Genomic DNA, 20395 nt, shown 5'->3' with positions numbered 1-20395 from the left:
ACATACTTGGGAATCACGAAAGGTCGGTGGAACAATTCACGTATGTGAGGCCTATTGCCTTCGTAATAATTAATTGTCTTATCGTTATGATTATTAAACGTCTTATTTGATGGATGTTTTAAGCTAACAAAATATATGATAGATACGACATGATGTATCCAAGCGTTGCTTATCTGTGTCAACTATCGATGATAATTCTGCCATGGGATGTCGATGTACAACGCCGTATCAGCCGACGAGGCGAGACACGTCACCACACAACCCGTCCTCGGCCTGCTCGGCTCCGTCGTCAGCTTTCGCAGGCGTTATCCACACACCACATTCCCACCAAGAGAGACCGGAATGCAGACCCACGCAAGCCCCAACCCAACATGAATGGATAAAATCACGTTAATACCGGTGGGCCCCGCCATGGTCCTCGTGCGCGGTGGATTTAACGAGCAGTGGAATATTGCTCCATTCTCTTGATCTCCGTCTATCAACTCGCCTCGCCTCGTCTTGTCCTCAGCGTCCCTCTGCCATTTCCGACCTCGTCTCAGCTGTTGTTCCTGGAGCGGAGGCCCTAGCTTGGCTTCGATCCCTGTTTCGGAGATTGATGCCACTTGGAGAAGCATCGGGCCTTAGCGGGTCGCGAGGATCGCCTTGGCAGCGGCGGCGGAAACCCTAGCATCGGATCACCCACGAGGCTCTCTCTGCATGGTCTCCGGCCAGGATCCGGTGGAGGCTATCCTCCATGCCTTCAGGGATGCCCTCTCCCCGCTGGAGTCTGGGTTCCTTCGCGCCGCCAAGGATCTGGAGTCCCATTGGCTGAACTCGACGGACAGATCCAATAATGTGGAGTCTCCGAAGAGATGCCATGGATCGATGAAGAGGAAGTCGGGCCATGATGTGGTGGCTACGGTTGTGACTTCCGAGGAGCGGAAAAGAAGCCCAATTCAGGGCCTTCTCGGTGCTTTGTTTCCAAACGCTTCCCGCGGGGGCAGCGTCCGTGGCCGGGGAGGGAATTCATCCAAGACAGGTAGAGACGAAGAGGAAAAGAATGGATCTTGTGTGGATTGCTCGCCCTTTGCGGTCACTTGGTCGATCATGCTCAACAGCTTCGTGCAGGCATTTCCAAGGCCACTTAAATCATTTAGGAAATGCTTTGGGGACCAATGCCATGACGATGACTTCGTCTCTGAGCCTTGGCATGGGAAACCTTCCGAGAGAGCTCCATACAAGATTGTGTTCTGGGACAAATCCAAGAAAACGTCTTCGGCTGACAGAGAAATGTTGCCTCTCGAATTGATTCTTTGCATCGCATCGGAAAGTTTGGTTCAGAATCTTCAAATGTTGAATTTGCCTTGCCAGGGCAGCAGCCCTCAGAAATTGAATCAGCCAGTGGCTTCCAAGTCTTCCGGGGCTCCACAATTTGAGCACTTGAAGATGATCAACGGGTTAATTAATGGAAAGAAGGCAGATTTTGATGGATTCCTTTCGAATCTGAGTTTTGCAAGGGTTGGAGGGGCACCAGCTAACTTCGTGGAGGACGAGAATCATGCCAACAGTGGTGATAAGGAAGACACTGCCAGTAGCTCCCCGCAGAATATTGCCAGTGGATTATTGAACATTCCATTGTCAAATGTTGAGCGTTTAAAATCAACACTTTCCACTGTTTCTTTGACCGAGTTGATTGAGTTCATCCCCCAGCTGGGGAGGTCTGCAACTGACTATCCTGACAAGAAGAAATTGTTCTCAGTTCAGGACTTCTTCCGTTATGCTGAGGTCGAAGGTAAATACTAAGATAAGTATTTCTTATTTGACCATATAACCATTTTAGTGGTCACAGACTCACAGTTGGACTGTGTTTGTTTATCATATCATGGAACCGATGCCTCAATTTTTATTATCTTATTCTTGTGCAACCTGCTCTGGTGGGTTTCCACACAAAATGATATGCACCATAATAAAGTTCTTCAATTTGGCCAACCTTTAACAAGAAATTAAACTTTTTCTAACAATCCCTGATAGCTACAAATTTAAAAGTTTATATATGGGTGACTTTAAAAGCATGTTCATTGAATTTCCTGCTCATGAGGACATTGGGTTGGTACAAAAGTAACCAATACACTCTTAAGTGCAATTCCCATGATACATGCCCGATTAAGGGTTTCTGGTAATCTTGATAAATTTGTCTGTTAATATTTCATGTGTGAAAAACTTCATAAGGAAAATATCACCTAGACATTGTTCAGTTGAATTTAAAGGACAGTTCTTACTGATTTACGAAGCTATAGATAATTTAGAGGTTGAACTTGTTAATAAAGCTATTTCCAGCCTGCCTCAAATAAAGGATCTCCTCTAAGCATGATAATATTGTCTGTTAAAGCACCATATGGTCTTGATAGCAAGAGAGAGGAAGAGACATGTAGTTGAATGTACAAGACAAATTCCTACAAATTTGTTATGCGAACAGTATTCCATCTAGCACTTGTCAGCAGGTGTCTAGCAGTTTGAAGAGTCTGTTAAGCCATTAGGAATGACACCCCTAACTGCTACTTCTCTATTGAGAGATATAGACTTCAAAGAGATTAATCAAACTAAAAAGAGAACTTAATATTCTGTAATAAAGAAAAGAAAAAGGAACAGTCTTTGACGTTATAAGAGGCTTACACGTCTTTTTATGAGCTGAAGTACCCATACGCTAAGTATATTAGGTTTCTTCCAGTTCCCTAATAGCTTTCCTAATTTATCATATTTCTCTATTTTTTCTTTCTTTTATTTCCTGCTACATTTTTGTGCTTTGAATAGTTCCCAGTGGTTAGTTGTCATTTGATTTCTAGTTGGATCCAACTGCTGTTTCTTTCTTGATTGTCCTCAGTTTGTGTTGCAGGCCAAGTTGTCTAAGAATAGGACTTAGCCCTATTGATACTAAAATATCTTTTAGCATATATATTGCAATTGCTTTCCTGATTCAACCTGTGAAGATTATCTTTGCTAATAATTTTTATGTTAGTATATATTTGTTGACAACCTCGAAGACTTATGAAAATATATTGTTTTCATGGTCATAATTACAGGCTATTAGTTGGTTTAGATATTCTGTGAGATTTAAGCAGCATCTGGGTTTCATGTCTCTTCCTTCTTTTTACTGCAGGAAGGCGGTTTTTTGAGGAGTTGGATAGAGATGGTGATGGTCAGCTCAACCTCGAAGACCTTGAAATTGCAATGAGAAAGAGAAACTTGCCAAGGAGGTACGCCAAGGATTTTTTGAGGCGTACAAGAAGCTACTTGTTTTCAAAGTCAATTGGGTGGAAACAGTTTTTGTCCTTGATGGAGCAGAAGGAGCCAAAAATTCTTCGAGCTTACACAACCCTTTGTCTTAGCAAGTCTGGAACACTCCAAAAGAACCAGATTTTGACATCACTAAGAAGTGCAGGTCTTCCTGCTAGTGAAGATAATGCCATTGCTATGATGCGCTCTCTCAATGTAGACAGTGAGGGATCAATTTCATATAGTCATTTCCGCAACTTCATGCTGTTGCTTCCTTCAGAAAGGCTTGAAGATGATCCTAGGTATGGCACAGTTAACAATCATATGAAGACTCAAACTTAATACAGATGTTTGTGCAGATACTAGCTTCTAGATAGGACATCCATATCATGTTCTTTGAGTCGATATTTCGGCTGTTAGTGTCAGGTGATTATCCCATGTTTCGTTTTCTGTCTTGTTGTGTGATGTCTTCATTTTGCTGAATTTTACCACCTCCGAGATTTTCTTCTTCATCTTCCATGACGTGATTTTTCTTGACACAACCAATAGCCTTGAGCAGTTGAGCTACTCTATTTGTTTATGATACCTTTAGAACTTGAACGCCTCCGACTGTGTCTAAGAAATACTTTTAATTTATCACGTCTTTCAAAAACTTATCTATTAATATAACAGAAGTCTTTTAACTTAGTTACTTGCTGAATTTTAATACATTTATTTAGGATTTTACAGGCATCTATAATTCTTTACTTGCTGAATGATTATACATTTATTCAGGATGTTACAGACATCTAAGATTCTTTCATTTTGGTCTTGCCATTCAATTCAAAAAGGCCAGTAATTGATTTTCGTTGATTTTGAAGTTCATAGTTAAATTTCTTTGGAGTAGATGCAAAAAACCCAGTAGAGGGGAGTAATAGACTGTTTTGATATGATTTGGCTTGCTGGCATTGTATGCCATGCCTGAATGGCAGGAAGAAAAAAGAAATACGAGAACTGGTAGCAGAGAATTTATGAACTATATGTGACAATTATTTCCATATGCTATGCAGAATTTTGGTAGTTCTAGAGTTTGAAGGTGAAAAAATCCACGTCTCTCAACTGAATTTTTTTTGTCCAAGATCAAAGACAAAATTATGAGGAACTAAATGCTTGTACTTGTAGAAGCATTACCAACATAAAGGGCAACGTGTTCCTAAGTTCATAGTTTCAATCTTGGCAACTCTTGATATATGATAATTATATGAGGCAAATTCCTCGAACTCATTTTGTTGCATGATCATTTAATTCAAATCTCTGTGTTCGGTTACCTGATTGATAGACTTTGTGTGTAATCATATTTATAATCTGAACAAGGTCGGTTTATATGAAAAGGTAAGTTTTATAGTTTTATAAACTATAATTTATAGTTTTGCTATGCTGCAGTGATTTAGAAAAGGTCAGTTCCTAGTTGCACGGTTGATGGACTTTGCTCTCAATTTCATATCTGCAGGAACATCTGGTTTGAAGCAGCTACAGTGGTAGCTGTTCCCCCACCAGTAGAGATATCCACTGGAAATGTTCTAAAGTCTGCTTTGGCAGGAGGTCTTGCTTGTGCACTTTCTACTTCTATAATGCATCCTATTGATACAATGAAGGTAACTGTTTCAACCTACTTAATAGCACAAGTTTACTAGAATATAAATCATGCCATCTCCAGTTCCTGGAATTGCCCAGTTTAAACTAGTTCAAGAAACAAATTGTCATACAGGAAATTTTTAAGTACTACAAATTTTTAACTCGAGGTTTTCTTTCTTTTGTGTTTATAGCATACCAATCAGTATTTTTGTGTTACCCATGGCTGGTATTATCTGAATCCATGCCTCTGAACTATATGGAGGAATGATCTCAGTCAATTGGATCTGATGTAAAGTTGTTCATATTTCATTTACAAGAGCTGATATTCATAACTGACAGGTTTTTTTACTCTGGTTCAAGTTTGCTTGAATTTCTATTACTATCCAGAAAAAAAGAGGGTTTCTACTTTCTAGATAATCATACAAGAGTTTTCTCCCTTCAATTAGGTCATTTTGCATGTCAGGCTATGGCTATCATAATATAACTTGTGTGGTAAATTGCTGTATTAAATCATCTGCTGGAAATGATACTTGGTGATAGATTAAGTACTTATCGAAGTTCACATATCATGGACCCATTTGAGAAAAACGGCATTCTTCTTGTTTCTTCTTCTAGCAACATTCCCATTGTCATGATTATGTTGGCAAAATTACTACCTACACTGAGTTCCATATTTGATTGATGAAAAATGATTTGAATCATATGCTTCTAATTTAAAGTGGCATGTTCTGTCAGGAGAAGCTGTAAGGTTCTAGATAGATGGGGTTGGCTACATTATTATTTTTTAATTTCTTTAAAGTCTGTTTAACATAAGTGGTGTATACTTCTACTTTCTGTTAAAAAAGAAAATCCTGTTGCCAACCGCATATAAAAGCTGTAAGGTTCTAGATATAGGGGATTGGCTGCATGTATGGGGTTCTTGATAGAAAGCTGTAACAATTTTTGGAATCAAATAAAACTTTGGATAAAGTTTCCTATGTAATTAAACTCAACTGGAAAGTTGTTGAAGGGTGAAGCAGAAACATCTTGGTAGGAATTTGGTGTAACTTCTGCCCACATGGAAGCTTTTTGTCATCTTGGAAGCCCAACAGAAATAGATCAATAGCTCTTGATTTGTTTGTTTTAATGGAAATACTTGAGACATGAATGGTACCAGACATCAGCTTGTTGGGAGCCTTTTCTCACTGAGGTAGCTGATAAGTTGTTTTTTGCATCAACAAAGCAGCTTGAGTTATCACTTCTTTTGTGTTCCTTCTTTTGTTTTTTTTCTTCTTTTTTTTCTTTTAATTCCAGCTGAGTGGTTTGCCTCGTCACTTTGCAGAAAGTAGAAGCATACACCACCATGTAAAGCACACTTTAAAGAAGTCAAAATAAATTAACCTGTACAGATTAACTTATATCTGTTATGCTTAAGGTTGCATAAAAAAGGAAGAAAGATTTTTAGCATGAGGTTTCAAATTGAATATATACTTCATACAAGACATGGCATTATTATGCAAAAAAAGATCCACAGATTATCCGTATAGTTTGTTCATTTGATTGTCATGCTCACATGGAGATACCTTGAAAATGTGTGGCTGAAATTTGGTTTCGGATCGTGCACCTAATCACCCAGTGGGAAAGCATACTTACCATGCCAATTGGATTATTGGTACATTCCACACTTATTAATGAATTCCGCAAGTGGTATTTTTTAAAGTACTTCATGAAGTAATTATTTTATGAGCAAGAGAATCTAAAAGAATTAGCAAGCTTTTCCACCACAATATGATCACGAGATCAAGTATTTATCTTCAATGCCATTTGTTTGATTCTAATTTACCACTACTTCTATCATGTAATTTGTTGTAATTGTTTTATTTTTGTACTTTATCAGACACGTGTACAAGCATCAACCCTTTCATTCCCAGAGCTCGTGTCAAAGCTTCCAGAAATTGGACTTCGTGGATTATACAGGGGTTCGATACCAGCAATCCTTGGGCAGTTTTCAAGGTTGGAGGTTTTTCCTTGTGTGTTAATTGTGAGTGAAGACAAATTATCTTTATTTTTCTTTACAGCCATGGATTGAGGACTGGTATCTTTGAAGCAAGCAAGCTTGTGCTAATAAATGTTGCACCAACACTCCAAGAGCTTCAGGTAATATGGATATTTACTTGTTCTTTTTCTTTCTTATGAGGATTAGATTCAGCCAAAAACTTATTTTTATGAGGCCACTTGCATTGGTCCTTTGTTTGTCCCTTCTCACCTATGTATTAGTATTACAATCAGAAATTGCATTAAATCTCATTCCCAGTATTTTGATTGAAACAATAATTCTTGTTTCTTGTAGAAAAAACATCCATCAAGGATAAACTTGCTATTGCAGACTTAGAAAATAGAACTTATTCGTATGTAGGTGCAATCTATGGCATCCTTTTGCAGCACAATCTTGGGAACAGCAGTTCGAATCCCTTGCGAGGTTTTGAAGCAGCGGCTACAAGCAGGCATCTTTGATAATGTAGGAGAGGCAATTGTAGGTACCTTACATCAAGATGGTTTGAAAGGTTTCTTTCGTGGTACTGGTGCCACACTTTGCCGTGAGGTCCCTTTTTATGTTGCTGGAATGTGCCTATATGCAGAATCCAAAAAGGTTAGCATATAGACTTGTTGAGTGCTATTAATTGCTCACCCGTATTTGATGGTCTTCCTTTAATGCAAACATGATAGGGATTGACTCGAGTCGGCTGATGTATCTCTAAATTTATTTTTTGAAACTTGATTATGGTTGATATTTCATATTTTTTAACCATTTGCTTGATCAGAATTAGCTGCTGCAGTTGTCAAAATTATGGTATTTCTGATTCAATTTATGTTGTACCTTATCGAAAGAGTAGCTTAGGGCCTTATATTGTGCATATCAATTTTCAGAAAAAAAGCATTTGAAACTCACTTTCATGCTGTAAGTTGTTACATTCAAGTACCTTAAGACATTCCAACACTTTGACTAGAGGAATTACAAGGTGGCTTATTGTTGCTTGATAGAACAATTTTCCTCTTACAATGAGGTTACAGGCAAAGTGCTCGATCTCACATATGGACTCCTGATACATCATTCATTACATTATTTGCATCTAAACTAGTCTTCTGTATGAATTAATATATTTAAAATTTCATTTGATTACTGACCATAGTACAAACTTTGTCGTGGATTTCATTTTCCAACTACTTCAGAACTTGATTGCTGTTGTCTTGGTAAAAATCACGCTTTGGTCACTTTTAGGAATGTGTTCTTAGACTGAAATTTGTTCTGCATAATATGCATGTTTGGTTTTGATTGCTTTGATAGGTTGCACAGAACCTTCTTAACCGTGACCTGGCACCTTGGGAGACCGTCGCAGTGGGGGCTTTGTCCGGTGGGCTTGCAGCTGTGGTCACCACTCCCTTTGATGTGATGAAGACGCGAATGATGACGGCACCACAGGGCTTGCCAGTATCGATGCAAATGGTGGCTTTCTCCATTCTTCGTAAGGAGGGTCCTCTGGGCCTTTTCAAGGGAGCGGTTCCGAGGTTCTTCTGGATTGCTCCTCTTGGTGCGATGAATTTTGCTGGATACGAGCTAGCGAAGAAGGCAATGGATAAGACTGAACATGTTCCTGAGTGAGCTGTCCGATTTTGGTTCCCCTGTAAAGCAGCCCTCATTTGGTATATCCTCCCATGTTATCTTTGGATCGAGTTGAAGCTTCTTCTGTAGAAATCCATCATCAGCTCAGAAGCATGATGAGCTAGACAAGTTGGATAGACCGCGCCCCGGCTGTGCATATCCGGATGGTGCTCTTCAGCAACTTTTTTTGTTTTTTGGGTGCTGCAATCAGGAATCTTTTGAGATGGATACTTGTCGGTGCGTACTTGATCGTACGTGTAATAAACGAAATCCTATGGATCGAACTCAAGCAAAATGTTCATAGGTCTAATTTCTTTTAGGTTCATGCTTAACTACAATATCTTATCGGTGTCATGATTTGTAGTTGTTATTTGATGGATGACAGTAATTAATCATGCACGGTGATATTTTGGAAATGATTCTTTTAGCATCAGATTGGATGCGAGTTATGACTCAATTGTGCCTTTTAGTGTGCAAGATTTATCACAAACTAATTGTAATATAACAAATAATCGAAATGGACATACTTACTGGTTTTGATTTTTTGTTTCATCTAAAATAAAATACGATGGCTTTATAATCTGTCAAACGTGAGTTACAAAGTACAACACACAGTCAGTCTATATTTATAATTTCTAGCAAAGTTTTTATTGTATTTCCTTTTTTTTTTCTTGCACCACTAATACTAATTAGTATTTTATCTTAATTTATCTCATTGTAATAAAGATGAGTGGAAAAATCATCTTTATTTTATCTCATTGTATTTTACTACAATAAATCACCCAAGGTGTGAAATAAAATCCATGAAAGATCATCCGGACTTGGAGATCCATAATCTTGATTAATGGTCAAATGACTGTCATGGATATTAATGTCACCGACACATTCGAGAGATGACGAAGAGTTACAAATGAAAATAGCGTCCATTACACATCGTAGCGGAAATGCCCGTCGTGTCTCAAGTGGTTCCTCAGAAGACGGAGGTAAGCACACTGCAGGTGGTCAGATCGCACGCCCTCGGCTAGCTGCAGCTCGTAAAGAGAGAGAGAGAGAGAGAGAGAGAGAGAGAGAGAAAGAGAGAGGTAAGCCCGTGGATACATGAAATCGTTTCCCGGTTCTGCCCCTCGGAATAATTGATCCGAAGCCGCGACCACTCCTCGCCCCGCTCTTCCCCTTCCGATCTCTCCAAAATCCCGATCCTCTGCACCGCGACGCCAAACAAAATCCAGGTAATTTGCCCTCGAAAGATTCCTCTTCTCAATTCTTCCTTCTCCGTCGCTCTTTGATCTATATCGAATTCTAGGGTCTTGTTTTGTGAACAGGAAGTTCTTAGGGTTTCTGTTTTCATATCGATAGCTTAGGCCATTTGTGAAGAGGTGGAGGGGGTAATCTCTAGGGTTTTGCTCCTCCGATGGCTTCGAGGCTGGCAGCGGAGCAGACCGGAGGCCTCGACTTGAACGCCGGGGAGCAGGAGGGAGAAAGTACGGACGCAGCAGCGGAGCCGGCTTCAGATCCTGGAGGCGATGGACACGGCAAGTGTTTGGCTGATTCGGATGGCGGGGATTCGAGTCCGACAGAGGTGGGAGATGCGTCGTGCGGCGGTCAGAACGCCACAATGGTTGTCGCAGCAGATAACGATGGTGTGACAGCTGCTAACAAAGTGACGGAAGCTGGGGTTGAGGTCGTTCGTTGTGGTGGTGCCGCTGACGTAGGAGGAGATATAGAGATTTGGGTGGAGAAGCAAAACGATGTGGAACATGAGGTGGGAAGCCGTTCCTTGGTTGATGGATGCCAAGGTGATCAGAAGCTGGAATGTGCTGCGGTCGAGGCAGGGAGCACAATGGTGTCTGCTGTTGAAACGGCTGTGACTGAAGAGGTTGTGACTGTACCAGGAAGGATCAAGCCAGTCGAGTTTGAAAAAACCAGAAATGAAGATGAAACTGTTGAGAAATTTGATTCTTCAGTAAAGAAACCATACCTGGAGATTGATATGATGGCTGGTGGTAATTTTGGGGAGGGTGAAACTGCTACCACAGAAGATGAAGAAACCCAAAGTAGTTTGATAGCTGCAAATGGATCTGGAGGTCAAGGAGAGGCACAAATGGATGTTTTGGAGATAGAAAATGTTACTGGGGGTGCAAGAACAACGAATGCTGTTAATCTTGATGAGGTCACAGTTGATGGATCTCATTTTCTTGAAAATGAAGCAGTTGTAGGAGAAAAGGATAATTATGTGCAGAATGAGAACAGAACTGAGCTTGTGGAGGATGATTTATCTCAGAAAGAGAAGGAAGAGAATGTGGTGAATGGTGCAGTGGACTGTGATTCAATTGATGAGCATCTTCAGGATAAATTGGATGTTCTGGATTTATCATCATCAGAGATGGAAGTTGGCTCCAGTTGCACTCGTAAACTTGAAGTTAGCATGGTTAATGCAGAATGTACTGTGGAGAGTGTGCCAACACTGACTACTGCTGCTATGGACAGGAATGATGTTGAAATGTCAGTGGATACATCAGACCCAGGGGCTATCCAGGATGGGGTTTCAGAGATCAGCAATCAAACTGAAGTTAAAGAGAAACAATTATCTTTTCAAAATGGGAACAAGATTGTTGATGGACGGCTGCAACCTGAAGTGAGTGCTTTGGGATCCATAGTTTCTGAACTTGAGAAAAATTCTCTTGATGAAGAGAAACTGAAAGCTGGTTTTGCTAACCCAGCATATCTGTCAGGGTGTGACTCTTCCATGAATGTTGTAGGGTTGGAAGCTGGAAAGCCGGATGGTGTAGCAGATCAGGGAGACATAGAGGTTGGGGTTGCGGAAAGTGACAGAAAAGAACTTGCTGGAGAGGGTATATCAGGTATAGAGATTGCAACTCAGGTGATTAGTCATGATCTTGTTGACATACATCTGGAACCTACAGAGGTGGACCTGGGAGCTAATGCATTAGATGCAAGATGTGCAATGGGGGCTCCTGAATCTGATTCACTTGTTACTCTTGCTTCGGTGGAAGCTGAAAGCTCGGGGGGAACACATGGTCAGAGAAGAACCCAGGTCGATGCTCTGGAGATTGGCATTGGAAATGAACTCCCTGGGCATGGTCTATCTATTGTAAAGGAGAACCAAAATTTGACAAATGAGGCAGTGGATCATCCTGAAGTTGATAAACATCTTCATGAATCAGAAGGTGTTCTTAGACCTGGCGATACTGATCAGAATGAAGAACTTATTGTTGAGTCTTCTTTTGTAGTTGATGAAACTGAAGATATCCTGACTGTGGCGATCAATCAGTACAATGAGTCTAAGGAGTTGGACAGGGAACCAGAGGCCAGTAGACTGTCCCTGCTGGATACTGATGGAGGTAGAGCTTCATTCTCAGAGATGCCTTTTACTTCCTTAAGTCAGAATATACAGGATAAAGAAAATGATATCCATGAGAAAGAATTACGGAAGGTGGATCCTCTGCTTGTTGATCGCTCTAAAACTGATAAAATAATTGATGATAAAAGAGATTCAGACCTGACTGATCCAAAAGAAGTAAACATCTTGGGTAAAAATCCATTGGGTGAATATCTTCTAGATGTCGGTGATTTGGTTAGTACTGGGCCTGATACAGCAGCAAATGTTCAAGTTGTAAAAACAGACAGTGGAGACATTCACTTACTCTACGATAATCAGGAGACAGAATCTCAAACTTTTATGGAGGATGTAAATTTGTCTGTGGAAATCAACATGTCCAGGACTTCTGAATCATTTCAAATTGAGAATGTACCCTCAGGCATTGAATTTGCTCATGTTGTTGTCAACGAAAGTCAGGAGACAGAATCCCAAACTGTTAGTTCTTTGGCCACTAGTAATCATTTTACAAATGATATTGGAGAAAATTGTTATCCTGGGAGTCTTCAAAACATGGTGACAGAGTACAATGTTTGTAAAGAAGATGAATCTCCAACAACTGAATTCTGCCAAAATGTGGAAACAGGTAGAAATTTAGAAGCAGATCAGGAGTTTGTTCTAGGGGGAAGTATACTGAACGTCAGTCCTGATGCTGGTACACATGATAATGAGAGAATGGTGGTTGATGAACAGGAGACCTCAAAAGGCACAGACAAGCAAGCAGTAGAACATGTGGCCACAAGTCCTAATATTTCTGTTGAAAATAGTGATGAACATCCTTGTTACTACTTGCCTTCTAAGGATGAGGATAGTTTCTGCACATCTGATCTAGTCTGGGGTAAAGTCAAGAGTCATCCTTGGTGGCCTGGCCAAATTTTTGATCCATCAGATGCATCAGACTTAGCCTTAAGACATCAAAAGAAGGACAACTTTCTTGTAGCCTATTTTGGAGACAAGACATTTGCTTGGTGTGATGAATCCCAATTGAAGCATTTTGAGACATATTTCTCACAGATGGAAAAACAGAGCAATTCAGATGTATTTGTGGATGCCATCGATGGGGCATTGGATGAGGTTGCAAGGCGCATGGGGTTGGGAATGACTTGTTCCTGTTTCCCTGAAGCAGCTAATGCCAATAGTAGTGACCAAAAGGTTGAGAATGCTGGGATTCGTGAAGATAGCAATGGCTGTAATGTTGACAGGTCAGCTATCTTAAGCTATTTTCAACCTGGCAGACTTCTCGAGTATGTTAAGGCTTTAGCTAAGTTCCCAGATTGTGGGACTGATAGTCTAGAGCTTGTGATAGTGAATGCTCAGTTGAAGGCATTTTTCAGGTCTAAAGGTTATCCTGAACTTCCTTCTTTCAAGTTCATTAGTGGATTAAGTGAAAATGATGCTGAGATCTCAGACTCTAAATCGGAAGGGATAATGGAAGTTACCATTGAGCAATCAGGTCCTATTGTCTCAGAAATGATGTTTGGAAAACTGAAATCACGAGGAAGGTGGAGCTCCATGGCTAAGCAAAAGAATGTATTGGAGGATGGCAAAAAACAAAAGAACTTATCTGAGCTGATGGAGGTTGAATGTTCTCAGCTTGCAAATGGTGCAAATACTGAGTTTGGAATAAAAGTTGATGAATCAGATTCACTTTATTCTAACAAGAAGCGCAAGGCTACTGACTCTGACTCATCTGACTCAGAGAAAGGTAAGAAAAAAAGGCTAGACTCATTAGGAGATCTGCAAAATAAGCTACCATCATTAGCTATTAGCAGTTCTTTTAAGATTGGTGAATGCATCCGTCGTGTTGCAAGCCAGCTTACTGGGGCTCCGCCTATCCTTAAGGGTCATAGTGAAGCATCTCTGAAGAATGTATCCAAGGATGATAGTATATTTGATGTTTTTGTTTCTGATGGTTTCAGTGATGTGAATATGCAGAGCCCAAGAGATAAGAAAGAAAATTGGGAAGATTACTCTTCTGATGAAATGTTATCACGGCTATGCTCAGCAGCAATGGATCCTGTGAAAGGACACAATTGCTTATCTGTTATAATCAGTTTCTTTACTGAAGTTAGGGACTATTGTGTTTCTACTTCTTATAGTGAAAAGAAGCATCCCGAGAAAACTTGGGGTAGAAGGGGTAGGAAAAGGAAAGTGGACAATCAGTTTTCTGTGTTGGAGATGACAGAACTCGATCACATGCAGGACTCTTACTGGTCTGACTTGATTTCTCACAGTGGCCCTGCCAAAAGCAAAGGAGAAGCCCAAACTCGGAGTCAGAGAAAGAAGAGGAAGTCTTCAGGACAAACGTCATCAACTCTTGTACTGGTTCCTGTTCTGCAAGGTGCAGAACATATTCATGTTGGAAAGATAGTTCCCAATATAAGGCAAGCAGCACCAATAGATAGGCCAATAATTAGTGTGGAAGAGAAGATGGTTGATGAGTTCATGCCAACTGCATTGGTTTTGAATTTTAATGGATCAAGTTCTCTTCCTTCTGAGACTGATCTGATCAGAATTTTCAGTCGTTATGGACCCCTAAAAGAAGCAGCAACAGAAGTGCAGCAGAAGAACAACCGTGTGGTAGTAGTATTTAAGCGGCGTGCTGATGCAGAAATCGCTTTCAGCAATGCAGGGAAGTATAGCATTTTTGGGCCATCACTTTTAAGTTATCGGCTTAGATATTTTCCATCAACCCCTGATGCTTTTCCAGACTCCAAGCAACTAGACAAAACGGATGCACTACCAGTAGAAAATAGCAATTTAAACACCCCAGCTAATGTTCATCCATCAATGTCCATTGCTTCTCCTGACACCGGTCTTCGAGACAAAAGTGATACAGTACTCATGGGGAGTAGCAGCACAAACATTCCTGTTGATCTTCATCCATCAATGTCCAGTACTTGTCCAGACACCAATCTACAAGACAAAAGTGATCTAGTGCCCACGGAGAATAGCAGCGCAAATGATCCCAGTGACCTTCATCCATCAATATCTGACGCTTATGCAGACACCAATCTCCTTGACAAAAATGGTGCAGCGGTACTCGAGCTTAGTGACCTTCATCCACTGATGTCTGATGGTTCTCCAGATACCAATCTACAAGAAAAAAGTGATGCAGTGCCCACAGAGAATAGCAGCGCTAATAATCCCAGTAACCTTCATCCATCAGTGTCCGATGCTTATCTAGACACCAATTTCCTTGACAAAAATGATACAGCAGTCTTCGAGCATAGCAACATAAGCCTTCCCAGTAACCTTGATGGTTCTCCAGGCACCAATCTGCAAGAAAAAAGTGATGCAGTGCGCACAGAGAATAGCAGTGCAAATAATCCCAGTAACTTTCATCCATCAATGTCTGATGCGTATCTAGACACCAATCTCCTTGACAAAAACGATGCAGCAGTACTTGAGCACAGCAACATCAGCCTTCCCAGTGACCTTCATCCACTGATGTATGATGGTTCTCCAGATGCCAATCTACAAGACACGAGTGATGCAATGCCCACAGAGAACAGCAGCACAAATAATCCCAGTTACCTTCAGCCACCAATGCCTTGTCTACACACCAATCTCCGTGACAAAAATGATGCATCAGTACTTGAGCATAGCAACACCAGCCTTCCCAGAGACCTTCATCCACCGATGTCTGATGGTTCTCTGGATGTCAATCTCGAAGACAACAGTGATGTAATTCTCACAGAGAATAGCGACATTCCTAGCCACCCTAAACCATCAATGTCCAATGCTTTTCTAGAGACAAATCTCCAAGACGAGAGCAGCAACACATGCCTTGCCGCTAGTCCTTATCCATCAATGTGTAATGCTTCTCCAGACATTAGTCTCCAAGACAAAAGCGACATCACAAATGTTGCTGGTAACTTTCACCTATCAACACTTGATGCTTCTCCAGACACCAATTTCCAAGACAAAAATGATGAGATACTCAGAGAGAGTTGCAGCACAACCATTCCTGATAATCTTGATCCATCAACAGTTGATGGTTCTCTAAACAAACCAGAAGATAAGGGTAACGCTGCACCTGTAGAGGATCACAGCATCAACATTTCAGGTAATCTTCATCCATTCGCACCAGAAACTAATTTTGACGCCTTTTTGTTTGATTTCTAATGTAGCTGACTAACCCAATTATCTAGGATATCAAAGAAAATGATTAAGTTTAACCTATACTGTAAACTTATTGGACATGATTGATTTGACTCTTCTTAACCTTGAGCATTTGGCCAGTTTAATCCTTCTTAACCCCAAACCAACTGCGGCCTCAGTAGAAACTTGACATTCTATTTTCTCTTTATCTTTTATTAGTCAGTGTCTTGTTGATGCGCGACATTGGCTTGCAAGAATATACATGCTCATGCAAATGCTTGTTTTGCTTCAGCACAAGCAGAGAGAGAAAATGTCCAGGATGCTATTGAAGTCACAAGTGAAAAACCAGTTGCAACAGTCACTGATGTGGATGGACAAGCTGGCTAGATTATCTTGGTATACTTCATGCCCAATATAACATTGAGGTACTACCTTTCCTCGTGATTTATGTCGAAAATGGATTTGGAGCACTTCCAAGTGCATGTTGTAGAAATATGTAAGCTGACCCTACCACGAAGAGGATTCTCCTCAGTAAAATGCTTTCAATTGACTTCGGTTTTGCTCTTATCGATATACCTTTAAGAATCAACATGAGAATGCATTGTGTACCTGGTTGCTGTGTGTGTAGTCTTAGTGATAGAAAGAAACCTTCTCCTGTGACAAATGGGTGGGACCCAATTCTTGTCTTAAATAATGTAAAAGTGTCATTGAGATGAGATGCTGTCTTGCAGTGCTCCATGGCATTATTCTTTCAAATGGACATAAATTTTGGCTGACGAATCTGGTAGATGTAGCACTTTTGATTCTGCAGTCTGGATCGCTTGCTGCAGATATTGTACAGTAGAATGTATCTTTTTATATTTTTTGTTCCTGCCCAAAAGAGATGATTGTTGGTGACTTTTTCTGCATGTGAATGGTCGATTGTTTTAGTTTGCGATTTTTCATTTTCGGTTGCATCCTAATCACATGACTTGTTGAGTCTATTTAGTGAACTTGGATGCACTCTTTGGATGAACAGAGAGGCTTCCCAAAAAAAGTGTTGTATGGTTCAGAAGCTTCCTAGCAGTAGAGGTTATTAAATCTGATCCGGTGAGATTTTGCACGGACTGAGTCGACGAGGATTTTGGGTTACTCTCTTAGGCTTTTGGTCAACGTAGAGTGTCTATCTATCCTATTAACAGCATCTTTTCAATCTTGGACTCGTGTGATTACATCATTTGTGTGTGTTTCAGGAGTTAGTTTTGTGAGATGGTTCTTGGGAATTCAGTTTACTGGTACTATTTTTTGTAGATTATATGACCCATAGTAACGTGTGCTGCCGGAGGCCGCAGAACCCAAATCCAAATCCCAGACGCACGTGCAGCGAGTGTCATGACAAGTAGAAAAAGAATATCAAATCACAATCGATTAATTGTAGATTAATCCAAATCCCAGACGCACGTACTATTGTAGATTAATTGCATGTTGTAATTATTAGCTGGGTAGTTAGTCAGGAATCCGTACAATTATTAGACAAGAAACAAACACCTCATAATAAATTGTTGGCGGAGTACAATTAATTAATTTGGCTAAACAATAATACAAGGCGCGGAGCGACGGCCCAAATGCATGCATGCTTCGCTGTTTTATCACCGCACTATGATCACATCGAACATCAAACAGAGCCAACCGAAGAAGAAGGATGGTGTGTGGATCATCAGCAAAGGAACTCGTGCCACTCTTACCTTCATCCGAAGCCGCAGCAGACCCCCACCCCACCCCACCCCACCCCAAGCCTTGGCCATGTAACGCATTCAATTCTGTTCTATTCTGAGGATGGATGTGGAGCTCCTCTATCCCACCCCAAACATGATGAGCCTGCAATTATTGTTTCGGATTCTTCTCCGACCATTGCTTTCTACACCTCTCCTCCTCGATGGGACCTTCGCATCATCATCATCACCTACCTACTCGATAAATATGGAGAGTAGGGAAGAAGTAGGCTTCTCTGGAACCACTTTTCCTCCCCCCTCCCCTCACTTTCGATGATGATGATGATGATGATGATGATGATGGAAGCCAAACCCGAAGGATCTATGTATGTATGACCCAACTGTTTCTTTGAGAAGATGCGTGTCTTTGCCCCCTTTCGATGGTGATGGTGATGGTGATGGTGATGGAGGCCGAACCCAAAAGATCATCCATCACCAACTGTTTCTTCAAGTAGTGTGTCGGAAGAATATTCATTCGTGAGGCGAGAATTCCAAAGAAGATTAAGCTCGAGCTGACCTTCTAAACATAAGATGGTATGTGTGTATACATATGTGTTAATAAATAATATCGATTAAACTAATCGATATCTATAGAACCAAGTGATATACACACTATATTACATTCGTTGATTGTTTTACGTTCACTCACTTGCACAGTGGATCGCGCATTTCGTCAAGTCACCAAACATTTTTTATCGTAAGATTTTTATCATCTGCCAAGTGCACTCGCACAGTGATGTGTCCTCCCGACAAAAAAGACAAAAAAAGACGAATGGAAAACCGGAAGACCGACCGACGGTGGCGGATCGATCGTAGTATGTTCGACGCGGACCACGCTAATAATAATTTTCCCAATACCTTATTCTTCGGTCATTAATTTAAATCACTATAATAGACCTTTCAAAAAAAAATAAAAATAATAATAATAATAAAAAAGGAGTACAGTTTATAGAAATGATACAAAGAAATAAAATAATATGAACGATTAAACATTGTTAAATAATAATAATAATAATAATAATAATAATAATAAACCGATCCCAATAATAACTCATTGATAAATAAATTAATTTAAAATAATATTTTGTATATTTAGTAAAAGCCGAAAATGAGGTTAATAAAAAAGTATATAATTCCACTTTGGTTCGTCCTCACGCACCGGGCGTCGCTCCCTGTCTCGCTTCTTCTGTCTGCTCTCTCGTTCGCCTCCCACCGATCCGCCGCTCCGCAAATGGATCGGATCGCCTCCCACCGATCCGCCGCTCCGCAAATGCCCTCTTTTGTTTGCTGTTGTAGGCTGAAAGCCTTAATTATCTGAACATTGGTCCTCGCTTGGCTATGGCACCTCAGCATCCTCATTCATGGGCCTCTGAACATTGGTCCGAGCTTCTTTTTCAGCATCGAGGTAAGATCCTGTTATTTGTTATGTCTCTGTTGTTTGGAATTCTTCGTATTAGCATTCCGTATCCATATTAATACTGATAAGTCTTTTTTTCCTTGTGACGGTTTAGCTTGTTTTAAAACCTATCATCTTTCTAGCCATTTTTTTCTACTAGCATATATGTTATGAGTCCTAAATGCTAAAACAACATTCTATATTCAAATATTTCATTGATTACTTTTCTTCATTCATATAGTGACATTCTCGATCATTATTTAATCGGTAGATACAATGAGAACGAGTAGGGCCTTGGCATTTAAGGTGTGTATTGTGTTACCTGAGAGTGTCATATTTTGTTGTCATCTTTTTTTTACTTAAACCTTCATCACCCTTTTCTCTTTACAGAAAAGGATTTGTAGTTAACAGTTTTAAAACTAGTACTTTTTTTTATAGTCTAAGTGAGTTTTTTTTTTTTTTTTGCTCATTCATCAAATTAAATAATAATAACGTGTCCCAATTATTTGAGATCGACTAAATATTTCTTTTTTCCTTTTTGTTTCTAATAAAGTCAGTTTAGGTTGCTGTCTACATCTCATTGCTACTGATACCAGTAGATTCAGGTGGTCGTCTAATTAAAACATTTATGGACTTTTTAAACATGTCCATGTCACATTGGATAATTCTTTCTTTGTTTTATTCTTTATAAAAAGAATATGCATAAGGATAAATATTTCTTTTTACAGTTTCCTCATTAACTCTGCTTATTCGCTTCCCATTTACTTATCTGCGGGTAGATTAGGTGATCGGATAGGGAGGCAGGCAGCTGGGAACCACTGGGTGGTCCCCAGCCACCTCTGCAATCATCCACCCTGTACTCGCAGGTAGCAGCAATTTGATGGAATCATCTGCAGATGTGCTGAACTAAATTGGATGTCATTTGATTAATCCAGGAGAAGCTGAACCACCCGAAGGCTGAGGTTAGGCCCCGACAACCCCTCCCCATCCCCATCCCCATCCCCATCCCCATCCGGGCATGGCAAATTAGTCCTACGCCACTGCAATCGGTCTCTTCTGCAGCATCATCAGGATTCTCTACTGCCACCACAATGGCCGCCGCCTCCCAACACCCATCACTTCCATTCTCCTCCATCCGCAACCACTAACTAGTATTATTTGATGACGCGCACTCACTTGTGTCCGTGATCACGACATCATCTTCTAAAAAGTCTGCCGACACTCAAATCGGTGACAGCTTT

General features: G+C 40.4%; 2 protein-coding genes across 6 annotated transcripts; both read left to right on the top strand.

Annotated features, from left to right (window-relative positions):
- Positions 1–446: 446 nt before the first annotated feature.
- LOC103986083 (uncharacterized) lies at positions 447–8925 on the top strand. 2 transcript variants are annotated; one of them, XM_009403960.3, is made up of 7 exons: positions 456–1771; positions 3137–3554; positions 4742–4886; positions 6743–6858; positions 6924–7002; positions 7262–7495; positions 8192–8925. In XM_009403960.3, exons 1-7 carry the CDS (start codon positions 697–699, stop codon positions 8504–8506), a joined length of 2382 nt encoding a protein of 793 aa, XP_009402235.2. In that variant the 5' UTR covers positions 456–696; the 3' UTR covers positions 8507–8925. The 2 variants fall into 2 exon arrangements, with proteins under 2 accessions (XP_065007993.1, XP_009402235.2); XM_065151921.1 differs by lacking the exon at positions 8192–8925 and having other exon boundaries at positions 447–1771; positions 7245–7470.
- Positions 8926–9522: 597 nt separating this feature from the next.
- LOC135637559 (uncharacterized) lies at positions 9523–16561 on the top strand. Of its 4 annotated transcripts, none has more exons than XM_065150140.1 (3): positions 9523–9735; positions 9868–15972; positions 16300–16561. In XM_065150140.1, exons 2-3 carry the CDS (start codon positions 9918–9920, stop codon positions 16392–16394), a joined length of 6150 nt encoding a protein of 2049 aa, XP_065006212.1. In that variant the 5' UTR covers positions 9523–9735; positions 9868–9917; the 3' UTR covers positions 16395–16561. The 4 variants fall into 4 exon arrangements, with proteins under 4 accessions (XP_065006212.1, XP_065006210.1, XP_065006211.1 ...); XM_065150138.1 differs by having other exon boundaries at positions 9829–15972; XM_065150139.1 differs by having other exon boundaries at positions 9810–15972.
- Positions 16562–20395: the final 3834 nt, after the last annotated feature.

This window comes from Musa acuminata, chromosome BXJ3-5, assembly GCF_036884655.1.
Source record: "Musa acuminata AAA Group cultivar baxijiao chromosome BXJ3-5, Cavendish_Baxijiao_AAA, whole genome shotgun sequence".
In the NCBI taxonomy this organism is placed as follows: domain Eukaryota; kingdom Viridiplantae; phylum Streptophyta; class Magnoliopsida; order Zingiberales; family Musaceae; genus Musa; species Musa acuminata.
Note: the sequence above shows the minus strand (reverse complement) of the source record. Positions and strands in the feature narration are given on the sequence as shown.